Source organism: Lonchura striata, chromosome Z (assembly GCF_046129695.1).
Source record: "Lonchura striata isolate bLonStr1 chromosome Z, bLonStr1.mat, whole genome shotgun sequence".
NCBI lineage: Eukaryota > Metazoa > Chordata > Aves > Passeriformes > Estrildidae > Lonchura > Lonchura striata.
In genome coordinates, this window is record NC_134642.1 from 21,623,794 (window position 1) to 21,639,056 (window position 15,263).

The following is a 15,263-nucleotide window of genomic DNA, read 5'->3' on the forward strand; positions in this document are numbered from 1 at the left end:
ATAAAAAGTCCAGCATATATTTTCAGAGCTACTAAGTGCTTCTGCCATTAATTTTTTTTGATTGTTTCTATAAAACATGCCTTAATCATACTACAGCACTTTCGATTGCAAAAAAGACAACTTTACAGAGCAACATAGTTAACATTATTTCCCTGTTCATTTTGATTTTTTTTAAAACACCACAAAAATCCAGGCTATAATAAGAAGCACACAAAATTATATTCATCTTTGTTCTGTGACAAGTAGTATCAGCATTTTTATCCCCAAATATTATGTATGTTTGACAAAAAAAAATTCTACTGGTTCCCATGACAAAATTCTGGGTCTTTTTTTTCACTTTTATGCAATATAGTATATAAGGAATAAGGATGCACTATTGTTTCTAGTAATAATTGGCACTTGAAAAAAGCACCAAGAATTCTGTATTTCACTTTATCCCTGTTCCCTGCCCAGTATTTTTCTGTGTGTAGTCCAAAAACTACAAGTGTGGTTATGGTGAATAACTACATTTTCTTTTTTCAAAATGTGTGCAAAGTTGGCACTTTTGTATTAACACTAAACACTAATACTCTTTGTTTGGCATTCATGCCCTCATACTGACCAGATCACTTTTATCTAAGTGTATTTTTTTTTAAAGACACTTACTGAAAATATGGCAATAGTTTAAGAAAAAAAAAGCATGGATATTATTACACATCCCCTTGTAGTGTACGAAAAAGTGCATGACTGGATTTATGTAATATTACAAGACAAAAAAACTGTATCAAATCAGGTACTGTAAAGCATGCCAGCACCTCTGTATTACCTATATCTAGCAGGTAGTTAAAACAAGACCGTGGTTCTTTTAAAAATGTGCATTAAAGCTAACATAAATGAGTAAAACTAGGCAGCAAACTATTTTTCCTGCTTATCTAACAGCTGAATGTAACTGTAAAAATTAAGCAAAAAAATTAGAGTTAAACCACCATCAATACAATTGTTTTACATCATAGGCCTGTCAAGGCTCAATATATATATACAAGTGTAACAGCCATGCTTAGTAGAACGTTATCCCCAATGCTTAGAAGACACAAAGACAACTAAGTAGATTGTTTTTTCTTTCTGTTTTTGTTTGTTTGCAATTTTTTTTTGTGTTTTTGGGGGGATTTTTTGTGTGGGTTTTTTTTTTTTGTTCTTTTTTGTTTTGTTTTGTTTTGTGTTTGATTTTTTTGTTTCTTTTTTTCAGGCAAAAGTTATGGGAAGAACAAACTGTCTCTTTGGAGATGACTAAGAACATTCTAACAGAACTAGGGACAACTGCAGTTTTTCTGTTTGTTTTTTTTTTTGTTTGTTTGTTTCTTTTTTTAAATGAAGGATACCTTCCCCCAAATTAAAGGTCCTACGCTTTTGTTTCTATTAAAAAAAAAAACAACAAAAAACCCAACAACCAAGAAAGGGGAAAAAGCACCTGGTGTTTCTTGTTTCTTTCTTTTGCTAAAAAAGAAAAGAAAAATTATATATATATATGTATATTTATGTCTGTGTATATATATACATATACATACATATATATATAAAGGGAGACTGTATATGGCAGTTCAGATGTAGTGGGCCCTCTCTGAGAGCTGGCATTATGCTGTGTCCATCCTTGACCTAATCTACTGAAGTGAAAGGAATGTTTTTATGCAGATTGGGGTTCTGGCTGTGCCGGTTTCGGCTACGGACAGAGGAGAACATCATGTTGCACCCAGGGACTTTGCACTTGTGCATTTCTCGCAAGTGCACTGTTTTGTAGTGCACTCTGAGGGTTCCCTTGTTGCTGTACATTTTGTGGCAAATGTTACACATTATCCCACCGTTGCTCACCGAAACACTGTTGAACATGAGGGATCCTGGGACATCGGTGCCCATACCTACGGCTAAGGCAGGGGCATCTGCTTTGTGGGCAGATTCCCCGCTGTCACTTGCCCCATCAACGTCGTCCAGGAGAATACCCTCATCGCTTCCTGCATCAGATTCTCTTGAGGAATGGATGCTGCTGCTGGACTGGATGCTGGAGGTGGTGCTCAGGTCTAGTACCATATAGTCTTCTGCCATGCCCCTGCCATACCCATTCATATGGGAATCCTCAGTGCCAGCTGGCGAGGAGGTGTCTTCCCTTATGTCAAGCCCCATCTGATGCTGAGCGCCATATATCTTCACCAAAAATTCATCGCGGAGGTCCTTACTAAGAGAAGGCTGTGAAGTGTCCAAGCCCATGTCATCCAGTTCTTTGGTCAACAGTTTACGGTGCAGGTTTATGTTAGCACTGTGTCTGGGAAAGGAAGAGGGAAGGGAGAAAAGGAAAAAATGTACAGTATTTTTGATTAAACATACAGTCAACAAGCATCAAATTCAAGTTATGATTTATTGATAATTTCTCATAAAAATATCCTCTATCCATGTTTCTTGTAAATTTGAGTCTTTCTATAAGTGGACGAATTGCAACATAAAAACTAAACAAAACAAGCAAATTCCCCCCTTATATTTTTCTTGTTAGCTGCTGCTCCTCAACATTAGTCTCCAACAGCAGCTACCGCCCTTTTATTTGAAATTTAAAAAAAAATAAATTGTAGTAGCAGAAAATGCAAAATGCTGACTTTCTTTCTCTTCAAGAGACAAAAAATATTAATATATGGAATATATTAATATGTGTCTAGCTATGTCTTACTCTGGATCCATGTCTTTAGATACTTATTCATACATACATACATAAAAATATGTTTATATTTTTATATATAAGTACTCACATAAGTCTGTAAGTTATAGGACTAGAGTAAAATAAAGATAACTAAATAAGGCTTTGTCAGAGGTGCTGATTCTGGTAATTTAATTCTCATATCAAAGGATTCTGAATCAGGCCAAAACAAGATGGAGAAGACTTGAAGGGTTTAAGAGAACAAGTCTTTGAAATCTACATGTAAGTTTCTGAAAATCTTAGTCAAAGTTAGTGGTTTCATCCTTCTAAGCTGTCACTGCCAGTCCTACCTGTCCTTTTCCCTGTACTGTCTGCATGCAGTGCTGATTGACTCAACCAGTGTAATGTCCAGTAAAAATACCCTATTAATGGCAGTGAGAATTTTGCTCCAAATCAATCAAAAAACTTAAGCATGGTTTGGTTTAGGTATTTGCTGAAGTTACTGCAGATATTCAAGACAATGGAATACTGTCACTGATGGAGGTGGATTTTAAACCAGATCCCAAGAGCTGCAAATTAAAAGACTCTCAAGTGTTTTACAGGATCTGGGCCTTTGCTCTCAAGAATAAAGCTTTACATTTGCAAATAATGTAAGCCTTTGTTTTAGTAAACGTGAAATGGCCTATTGTTTGAAACTGCATTCTACTCTCCACTTTTGGCATTGGCTTTATTCATCCACTGCAGTAGAACCTCACTGATTTGCAGTAGTGTCAGGAAACCCTCTTTGAAAAACTGCATTTTCTGAATTAATGATGCAACCAATAAACATGATGGACATCAAAGACCTCTGACTGCAGAACATGCTCATTTTACTGAAGTGCTTAAGTATAAGAAATCAGTGTAAAGTTTTCAGCAATAGAAAACTTTAGAGTTTAGTTTTCAGAATGCACAGCATTGCTGAGGAAATGACAAATATTTATTCAGTTTCATTGGAGGGTGTCTTGAATTTTGAGTCAGCAAAAAAAGAATTAGCAAAGTTCTACTGCATAACATTCTTTGCAAGCTAAGGACCCAAACCCGCAATTTACAACATGCAGACTCACCAGTCTGTCTGCCCATTATAAATTGCAGATCAGAGCCCAAATGTAGGAGGGAAAAGAAGAGGGGGGGTGGGGAGCAGGAGGAGGGTGGGGAAAGAGAGAGAGAAAGAGAGAATTTTAACATAGGAATAGCTTAATTTGCAAAAAGCACTAGGTACAAAATTGGCAAGGGAAAACATAACAATGATCAAATATTTTACAGACATTCAGGTCCTACAGTAACAAAAAGGAGAAGAGGAACAGTATCTATAAGCAATATTTCCTTATTGGAAGCTTTTATTTTAAGAAACCCTCTGAAACATACCTCTCAACCAACTGAAGTCCAAAACATGGTACAGCAATACAATGCAAATAAATAACACAAATGCAAAAATAGGAAGATTAAATTGGTGTGGAGTAAATCTCTGTAATTTTCTAACACTTACTTTGTGATTAATTTATCTGTTGCACATAACTTAAGGGAATAAACAAACAGCAATAGACCTAATCTGTCCCATTCACCTGCAAATGCAGGTAACTGTTCTCTGACATAAAACTGATACTGAAATGCAGTGTAATTTAATTGTGTGTGCTTGGGATGCAATTATTCCAGTAAGGGGGTGGTCTAGAATAGAGGATTTCTCTCCTAATGAGAGACAGTTGAGAGGTATGGGCAAGGGTGGAAAAAGTGGAGAGTATTTCTTGCTTTTTTCCCACATGGGAAATACTCTTTTCACACAAGCAAATATAGCACCACTGCTTTTTTGAGGCATAGAAGTGTAATTATGCATATCCCCACACTGCACTTAGGAAGGCTGAGCTTACCTTGTGATAAGATCAGCTTTCTAATCTTTTGCTAAATTGAGATCACAAAAGAGAGTGAGAGAGTAGAAAAGAGAAAGAAAGGGGAAGGGGGAGAGGAGAGAGAGAGAGAGAAAAAGAGAGAGAGAGAGAGAGAGAGAGAGAGAGAACAAATTCACATTCCAATCCAGACATATCTGGTTTTAAAAAAAAATATCTGAAACCAATAAAACACAGACTTAAAAAAAAAGTCTTGATTGTTAACCTGTTTTTTGCCAGCTGTAATATCACTTATACTATTATCCTGATGGATACTGACTCAATCACACAATACACAAAACATAAAGCAGATTAATCAAAGCATATTCACACCATACCCATTATTATCCACAAATGAGTTCTGAACGATGCATGCAGTGCACATACATGAATGATAAACAGTAGTCCTAATGGTCCCTTGCCTTCCTGGTTTCAGATGGAATATAGCTCCATGTAAAGTTACTTAGTACAGTACAGGAAATGCTTACTGTGAAGGCCTGTCCACACTGACCAGAGTTATTAAATGACTGTAAAAGCACATTTGTGCTTATCATCATAAGGCTAACTGAAAACTATTCATAAAGTACTCATGTGTGTACTTATTTCTCCCCTTCTCTCCCTTCTTCACTCCTGTGTTATGGGAATTTATTTCAGCATACAAGCTAGTTAGGATAACTGTAACTATTACTTCCATGTGTTTGTGTCTACTATTTCCTTGGTTTTCTGCTGAGAAAAACAAGTCAGGCATGCAGTGAAAAAAAACTTCAGCATTCACTAAATGAAGAGATAAGAATAAACTGCCATGTTAAAGTGGGTGCACCAAGCCCCAGATAGACAAAGTCCATTCTGAGAAAGACCAGTGTAAGGATGCAAACTCTGCTGATGCTCTGATAAGAAGAGATGCCTCCCTTATTAAATTCTCACTTACAGCAGTAACAATCAGTAATCTAGTTAAAGTATGTACCAGCCCATAATATCTGTCAGGCAAACGATGTGCAGAAATGCGTGGACAAGTTCTGGCACCCTGCTCAGTACTGTCCCTTTTCCGCTGTCAGCAGTACTGTTGGATTCTCCTAATATAATTACATTGACTTTTATTCAATTAAGTGCCATTCCTAGCCTTAAAAAGAAGCTACTTTATCAATTGATTCAGGTGTAATGCAATAATAAAGATGAACTCATGGCAGTGCATTAGCTCTGCTGTTCATAACTTCTGAACATAGGTTCATTCATAGCAGTCGATTTCCATTATGCAACCACAGTTCAAAAGAATTGATTCTTTTACATTCATTTCTTAATCTATTTCACTTGTGCTTAATACTGTCCCTAAATATCATGTGTGAAAACATTCTAGTGGAGAAGGAGGTATGAGTTGTGAAAAAAATTCATTTATTTAGATACTGAAGTTTTTAAATCTTATTAAAAACCCCAGAGTCTCAGACCCCCTTCTGCCTACCAAACAGAGATTTTTCATCACAATCCAACCCTTTTTCCTCTTCTTTGTCACTCCCAAACCCTAGGAGTCCCCTTCAAGCCTTCAGCCAATGCTAACGACCTGTCATTTTGTTCATCTGCTCCTCCCAATGATACCTAAAGCTTCTTGCTTCAGCTATTCTGTTCCCTGATGTGATTTACAAAGCTCCTTACATCTTCCTCCTCTAATCCCAGGTATGTGTAAACAGTGGTCCCTGGGTAAGCTGAGGCACAGCTTGGGCAGAGTGATTTGTGCCAATGCATGAACACTGCCTTCAAACAGACAGAAAATCTTGAAGCGAAATATGCCCAAACCTGCTGAGCTTCAGCTTGACATGGCTTCATTACTTCTCATACCTCAGCTAGCTAATTTAAAGCCATCTCTGGTGTCATTTGCAACACCTGTATCTGCAGGAAAAAGAACTTAAAGAACATAAATGTTTGGTAGAAATAAATATAAGTGTATGAAACAAAATATTTGACCTAATTAAATTCTTTGAATGCCTCTAGACTTCCTAGATTGCTCATTTGTACATCAACATGAGTTTAACTAAAGGCATATCTCATTCTATTTCAGTTAATATAATCGACCAGTTCCTAGGCAATAAAGGATGGTGAAGAGAGTTTGTTCTGAAAATACTACCTGGGGCAATGAATGTCCAAACACCTGTTGAAGTCTGTACTACATGTCAGATACCCTTAAAAATGAGGAGGGTATTTTTCCAAGATGTTTTGAACTGTAGCTTGTTGTGGCAAGGAAGTTTGAGCAAATTCTAGGACCCAGAATACCGGATTTTTTGACATAAATACCACTCTTTTCTTTTCAAGTTAGTGTTAATTAATTACATATATGGAAGGCAAAAGCATGTGCAAAGCTCTCACTAGAGTGAATTTGGCCATAAGAATGGAGCAGTTCTTTCATGAGGATGATAATGATAATGATAATGATAATGATAATGATGATACACACAAGATCTATGGTTGTGGTGAAACGTCATCCTCTGAGTTCACTACTGCCTTTTCAGACAGGAGTTCTAGTAGCAGTGAAGTGCAGAATCCTACAACAGTTCAGAAGCTCACAGACACTGGGCATGATCCCACTGGTGGTATAGTGTTTTCTTTCTCATGCGAAGTTCATGGAAGTATTTTTCTTAACTAGAATTCATTGTTGGTAACATCCCACCTACTATTTGCGAGTTTCTTAGTGGCAGATGCACCATGCACCAACAGAAGAAAGCAGTTACAAGCCTAGGAAATATGGTAAATTTAATGTACATAGATCATATATCTATGTTTACATAGATCATAAATCCTGACTGGGATCTCTTTAGAAGTTTCTTTCTACACTTGTCAAGGAATCTGATTTTGTTAATTTACTGTCCATTTGTTGGAAAGAAAAAAAAATAATGGCCATTTTAGTCTAATTTTTTTTTAATTTAGTCAGTCTTTTAATTTCATTTTGAAGTGAGTGAGAAGGAATTTATCAGAGTAGAATTTGTCCTGGTATAGAAATTGGCTTGAATCCTGTGGATGATTCAAGGCCAAATTTGGATGCACCCATAGCTGCATTCCTATCTGCACCAGGGCAAACCTCATCTCTGATGCACAGAGAAGAGATAGAGAATTCAGATTAAAAGAGCACTGTTTATTTAGATGCCAGCATTATAGAGGGCACAAAACCAATTGCATGAAAAATTAGGTTGAATGTGCTCACAGTTCAGGATGGGCTGTTGAAGATTAAGACTATAGTATTATTTTATTAATCATTTTAGCAAGAGGAAAGTATGATTATACTTAAATATTATGGGATGAGGGAGAAAAAGGGAGTGAGAATGAAAGAGATGCACAGTTGTTAGGGCAGTCAGTTAGGGACTGTGGAAATCCACTTTCCACTGCTTGATGCATAGAGACAGAAAAGCCAAGCCAACTGATGTCCCAGTTAAATGTCCTAGCTACTACTTCTTGTCTGACTATAAGTAACAAAACTCCCTGATAAAGATCTCAGTCAATGATCAAAGTAAACTGTATTATTCATTAAAATTGTGAAATTATCTATTTCCACATTTCCAGTTATATCCAGCCACAGCTGTTCCTATGTTTCCAAGAAAGCCACTATCCCAGTTTCTTACATTTCAGATATTCTGAATGTGACTTTTTTTGACAAGCACATGATTTGATAAATTAATACCACCTAGCCCTACCATTCCAACATTGCAAAGAAATCACAAACAGAATATGACAGCAGGAGACAATCAGTTTTTGGTCAGCTTTGTTTTATGATCAATAAGTGATCTCAGCATTAAGTAACACTATAAAGTGATATTTTGAGACTTAATGCATGTAAAGACAGCATAAAATTATTTTCTACCTAATTATGTTTTTCTCCGAGCGATAGTATATTTATTTTTTTTAAAGAAGACAGAGGCTACTGTTGGGGTACAAAACCTGAAACTACAATATCTTCAGCAGTTTGAAAAGGTTTTGTTAGAAAATCAAAGGCCAGAACACAACTGGCTGGTGATTTATGTACAAACTGATGAACCTCTTATTAAAGTTGGATATAGAAGTTACTGCTCTAGTTCTACAGGTCCCATAAAAGCTATCTTCCTGCTATACTTAGTTTACAACTAAGCTCTATCAATCTGGTTTAAAATATAAACAACAAAATTTTCATTACTCCTCTTGTGAGACTTTTTCTTCAGCTCAGTATTCACCCTACATTTTTATATATAATGAAAAGTTTTCTTTGTTTCTCTTCACATCAAAGGCAAAAAAGAATTAAGACTTTAGGTTTTGTTTTAAATTTTTTAGATTTTAGTTACTGACACAATTTAGTAATATGCTCTTACCTCAATTTTGTGTCCCTTTCCTGTTTGTTTATGCCTGAAACTCATAGAAAGGCCCAAAATAGGCAAACACTAAGGAAAGCAAACCCAGAATTTTATGCTTTCTCAGAATCTCTGCAGACTGAAAGTGCTGAGTTTCATGTAGCTAAAATCAAAGAACCAGAAAGTAAGACTCTGGCTAAATATAACAGTGTACATATTTATGAGAAAGATATGGCCTCAATTCTGATATTTCTTAGAGAAAGAAACAGCAATCATTTCTCTCATTTGCTTAAAAAAAAAATCAACAATAAAACAGTTCCTAGAATTTAATTAGTAACAGAAACTGTTAAAGAAATTATCTTCTCACTTACTGTTCTAATTTTGCCACTCTATCAGCAGTTGTTGATACAGGTTTGTCTTGTTTTGTTTTGTTTTGTTTTGTTTTGTTTTTTTTAATTAAAAAAAAAATCCATAAATCTAAGGAAAGATAGTAACAGTTTGAAATCCTGATCTAACCTAAATTATAAAATTCACATTTATCTGAACAGGGACAAAGTTTAAGTCTGTACATTAGTGCTTCCATGTATTTGATCATATTTAATTTGCCTCTGAGTATAAGAGGAAAAGTAGGTATAATGGCTAGACTTTAGAAAGAGTAAAAGCAAAAATTCTATACTACTTGATAAAACCATGGCATTTCTACATGAACAAGGTAATAGCATCAGCTCTTGAGGCCTGAAATTGCATAGAATCTGAAAAATATTAACCTTTCACAGGAAGAAAATCCAAAAGGTAAAATACAGTTCAACACCTATTAAAAAAAAGTAAAAAAATACAGTGCTTATTAAATACAGGAAATAAAGAACAAGCAAGTTCTTGCAAATTAAAGATGTGGAGCCCAGTCATTTCAATCCCTTTCAATATGAAACAAATCACTCACACTGGTCACGAAGACAGCTCCCTCTACGCTCAAATTATTCACTTGAAGATAAGCTCCTATCAAACTCTTTAGGGGTTTAACTAATTTACTGCACAGATACGGCACGTCTGTTGTAATAACAGGTAGGATGTATTGGGGTCGACCATTTATCAGAATTAGACTTCTTTTTTCAATTCACAGTGAATTATGCTGCCTACACTGCTCCTCTTTCTCAGAGTTTCCCATCCCCTTACGGCCCCTAATGTGGCAGGCAAACAAAATTGACAGTCTCATCTTGTCAACAAGGGGTGATTCTCCTGAGAAGCCATTTAACTTTGCAGAGGAAGCAATGTATTAATGTGCCTGTCCCAGGAATGTTAATCATCTTCAAGCTCCCTCTAACTTTGACATGAACAAAATCACCAAATTTGTTTACTAAATGAATTGTAATATGCTAATAAGAGAGCATGACATATACGGTAAAGCCAAACAGATGGTTTGTTTACTCCACTTTGCAACTTTATAAATGTTGTAACTCTGAAGATGTTAGTGAGAATTATTGGTTTGTTGGCAGTGGCAAACATGCCTTTTGCATACTTAATCCACAGTTAGAGTCAGAAAACAATTTATCATCACCATGGAATGCATAAAAAATGTTAATGCAGTGATAGCATGTAGGAAGGCAGGATAGTTGACTGTGCAGGCAAATACTCAGGGTAAATATGAAACTGATATTCATAACTGATATTTGCTACCAAATAATTAAAAAAAAAAAGTCTGTCAGGCTTGGGACTCTTGAATGGTCCAATAATTCAGTACATATCTGTTGAGCTCTTTAGTGAAATGGTCCTTATGGTGTGAACAGAATTATATGTTCACAACTGCTGTGTGTGCTCAGAAGCATTGAGGTTATGTTGGACTCTTAATATGTTACTACTGTTGTCCATTAAAGATCAAAAGATGTTACAAACAAAAAGCACAATTACTGGCGTACTTGCCAAAGTTGCTGAGAAACGATCTAAACTCCATTGCAACACTTCAGCCTCTCACTTTACTAGCTGCCTGGAAGCAAAACAGACTAATTGCAAAATAGCCAGCAGTCTTGTCTAATATCTGGACTGGTTGAGAAAGTTTAAAAGAGGATTTATCTGACAGAATATTTTCTAAGTGAACTAACAAAGTGTCACATGTTACATGCACAAGAATTCATTATGCATATGACAAAGGCCTTTTATGGTCATAACAGGTGCTTAGCACTGCTGTTTATCACTCCATAGCTTTTTCTACAATTTATACAAGCTCTACAGAGAAGTTTAGATGGTGCAGTGTACTGCAGTCATGCATTAAGTCCTCATATCCACTTTGTTGGGTTTGCTAGTCCTTGACACAAGGTGTATTTTCCCTTAAGAATTACTGAAGGGATGAAGAATACATGCATTAGCATTTATTTTCAAACCTAGAATTATCTAAATTTTACATGATCCAAGTTTTGCAATAAGAAGTTTTCATCTTTCATTAATTTTACTGGTACAGCCAAAAGTGATAATTTTGCAAGTTTTTACACAAACAGACCCTAAAGTTCAGCATGCCACTCATTAATTTTACTGAACTCCAAGTTTTAGTTAATGCACAAATAAAAAAAAAAAAATCAGATAGAATTCCTAGTTTTCCTCAGCTCTGATTTCAAACCAAATCTTTCATCTAAGATGTTGATGCACACATCATCTCCTGGTTTGCTTAGGAGATTTACAGATTCTTTACTGATTGAATCTCAAGTTCAAAATAATAAAACCTGAGGTCTAGGGATAGTTTTTTATAATTTCAGGTGCCACAGAAAATCTGTAAACTGTAATTTATTTTGATCAAAATGCAATAGTAATTCTTGTTCCTAACGTTTGTCTGTCTAAAAATGCTGGCTTTATTTATATAATGCCAGAGGAACTATAAAATCAAATATGATGTGGCATTTCAATAGGGTTTCACTATTAGTAATTTTACATTACAAATAAGGACCCCTATCAGGTCAACAGATAGCTGTTTATTCTAAAACCTCCTCTCATTGATGCCCCAACTTCTCAGTAATTTCAATCCTCTTAGTTTCTTCCATACATGCTATTGTCAGCATTTATTAAATTCTCAACTTTTTACCCATCCACAAGAGAATGTGCAAAGATGTCTAAGTTCAGCTTGCTGTCCAAGGATTATTTTGGAAGAAACATTAGCGGCCGTCCCAGCCTGGCGCTTATATCTCATTTGAAACATCTACTCATTCCTGACCAACAAAGAAAATTTCAATAAAGTACTTTTACTGGTTTAACAGCAGTGAGCTCCTGGGATTGTCAAAGTGCTCAGTCTTTTCCGAGGAGAGAAGGAATCAGCAGCTCAAATATAATTAACCTTCCATTCTCAATGCAAACTGCCACGCACAGGAGCTCTGCAGTCTATTAGTGAAGTTATAACGGCCAACAGGCAGAGGCAAAATTGGTCAAAAAGTTGGCTGCTGCTGTCATATTTTTAGAATTATGATTAATGACACTAATAATGTGGATGATTACTGATACGTGTATCTCCTGCAGTTTATCATATTGCACTGGCTGCCTACGTCCACAATAAACATGATGCTATCATTTACCTCTTTATTGAAGGCAATCCTTCTCTTGAAGGAGCACATTCTAATTACTTTGTAATGTTTTATGTCTTAAACATTTTGCAGCTCTGGACCTTGCCAACTGCTTCATGTCTACCATTGATTAATTACAGAATGTTTAATCAAAATTTAGAACCTAATGCAGTCATTTATGAATGTGCTGCAGTGCCAAGATAGTTAGGCTGCCATCCCAAGCTTGGAGAGTGCTGAGTTCAAAATTAAATCCCAGAAATATGGAAGATGCCAAAGATTTTACCTCGAGTGATTTGAGTTTAAAAATCTTACTTCAGTTGATGAATGACAGGCACCCACTCAAAATGAAAGGTCTTTGTTGTATATCTATGTGTGCTTGCATGTTCCTTTCACATTTTTCTTCTTCAAATGTCTTAATTTTTCTCTTTATACCATTGTTCCTGCAGTTGCAGCCCCTTTACAAGCCTTCCTTGCTGCTAAAGCTCCTGGAAACACCAGTCAAGAGAGTATAGTTTTGAAGTGGTTAAACGCGTGAAAAATAATTTGCAGGGACAAATACATAAGTTTTTTTTTAATGTGGATTTTTATGGTACTGTCATACAACCATTCACCGTTGAAGTTAAGTGTTTTTTTAATACCATTACTGAACTGCTGAAATGGATGCTAATATAACTTGGAGTGCTAATGTCAAATCCTGGTAATAAAAAAGACAGACTGCTGAATGAAATAATTTCAAGTAAAAAATAGAACAAAAGTGCTCTCACTCTCGCTCTACACTTTTATTGAATTGGGACTGACTGAGCCAATTGCTTTAGAAGTCTGTAAAACACAATTACTAGTGAGCTGACTGACCCAGCAGTGCCCCTTCTGTGACAGAACAGACTAAAAAGGCTGCAGAATTAGTGTTGTTCCCCTATCTGGCTATCAGAACTGAGAGATATCCAGTGCAGGATCTGTTATCCTTCCTGCCAGGGTCCCTCCTCATGAAGTCTTGGTTTTCAGTCTTGCATAATATATAATATATATATTGTATGTATATCTATGTGCATCTTCCTCTTGAAATAAGGGCTCATTAACCATCTGAGAGAGAATCCAAGTTTTCTTTCTATCCATTAAATTTTTACATCCTTTTCTAATAACATAATGTATGTCTTTCTTTTAGTACATGCATCCACAGGCACACATATACGTTTGATCTATTTTTATTTCTGCATAGTGTGTGTAAAACACAAAAGTACAACCTAAGGTTTACAGGCAGCAAAATTAACTATGTCCCATTTGTATTTTTAGTTGTAACTGGCTGAACTGTAATTACTTTCTTTATTCCAGCATAACAAAGGAAAGAGAGAAGGAGGAAAAGGGAAAGAAAGGGGGAAAAATGTATTGAACTGGAAATGCAAAACACTTTTCCCTAGTTAATAAAATAAGCAATAAAGTTTGTAAAGCACTAAAAACAAAATCAGTAACACTGGAAATAACAACTTATAAACCCTATAATTTACATTTTGTGTTTTAGACTCATATAGTTTGACACAGACATACACCTTGGGACTTTCTTATCCCTCTTTATTCAAAAGAAAAAAAAAAAAGAAAACCAAAATGACAGCAAAAAATATCCTCTTATTAAAATCTTACTCTTTCCTACTTTCCCCCTGCTTTCCCCACACAAAACAAACCATTTAACATTTATTCACAATGCCAACAAAGTCCTGCAATTCTTTCTCTTTTATGGGAGCATACATTTCTGGCAAATCTAAAACTCTTTCATTTCTCTTCCAGGTCCATTTATATGAAGCTTGAAGGTGCCTCATGGCAAAAATGTTAAATTATTTCTTAGACAGATCTTTTAAAGCAATGCTATTTAGGGCAAGCTTAAATGTGAAATAGATTCTTAATTAAAAAAATAATAATAAAAAAAGTTTTCTTAGCACATGGCAAACTGCTCGTTCAAAAGATGTTGCTGGAAAGCAGGAAGCACTACAAAAAACCTTAGATTTTTTTTTTTTTTAGAAGTAGTGGTTAAAAGTGTTGTGTGGAAATATCCAGTGTTTGCCATTAAAATTTCAATTTGTGATAAGCCATAAGTGGTATCACACCTGAGATATTCCTGTGTTACTTCAGGCCCCAGAAGACCATCTGAAGTACCTCTAAAGGTACCATTAGAGAGTGTTTTATGTGTACGTGCTGAACGTGAATGAGTGGTTTCTACTGAGGTGCTACAGCATAGCATCACAAATACTGGTACACGATGTGTGGTACTGCTTGCCTGAAGAGACAAAGGACAGAAAACTTCCAGTATTGCTGGTCAGGATTAAGGGGTAGTAAAAGGCTGTGCACAGTGTTTTGCAGTTCACCGGCAGCCTACACAGTGGTCTCTTCCTTGACATTGTGGACCTCTTAACTCTCTTTCTTGGCTCTGCGTCTCTTCCCTCAGATTCACCCAGAGATAAGTAGTGAGCAGAATTTTTGACTTTACCACTAATATTTTCTAACTGAGCAGTATATTTCTGAAGCTATAGGCTCTACTTCACAAATTTGCTTTTACTCTCTGTCATATTTGCTAATGACTAGCAGCTTGTATAATCATAAAAAATGTTCCAGATTTAGAGAAGTTGGATTTTGGGTTTCTTTTCCCTAAGACCCATAAATTGCCAAATATTTTTGAGTAATATCTTTTACTATGATATATTTCAGTGGAAAACTCTCCTGTCTCACGTGCCTCAGTAGCTAAGATGTATTTTGTCAAAAAGCAATGGAATAGAAATCCAAATGATCTTTGTTTTACTACACTGATTATGTGCTACATAATTCTACTTCAAAATATATTTTGAAATGTCAAAGCGTTTTG

General features: G+C 35.7%; 1 protein-coding gene across 1 annotated transcript in view; it reads right to left on the reverse strand.

Moving 5' to 3' along the window:
- Nucleotides 1-1,632: 1,632 nt before the first annotated feature.
- The window catches only part of BNC2 (basonuclin zinc finger protein 2), a 232,069-nt gene continuing 218,438 nt past the window's right edge, over nt 1,633-15,263 (reverse strand). Inside the window, exon 6 of the mRNA XM_021540848.2 lies at nt 1,633-2,293. Coding sequence (XP_021396523.2) covers nt 1,633-2,293 — 661 coding nt within the window. The remainder of the gene's footprint in view (nt 2,294-15,263) is intronic.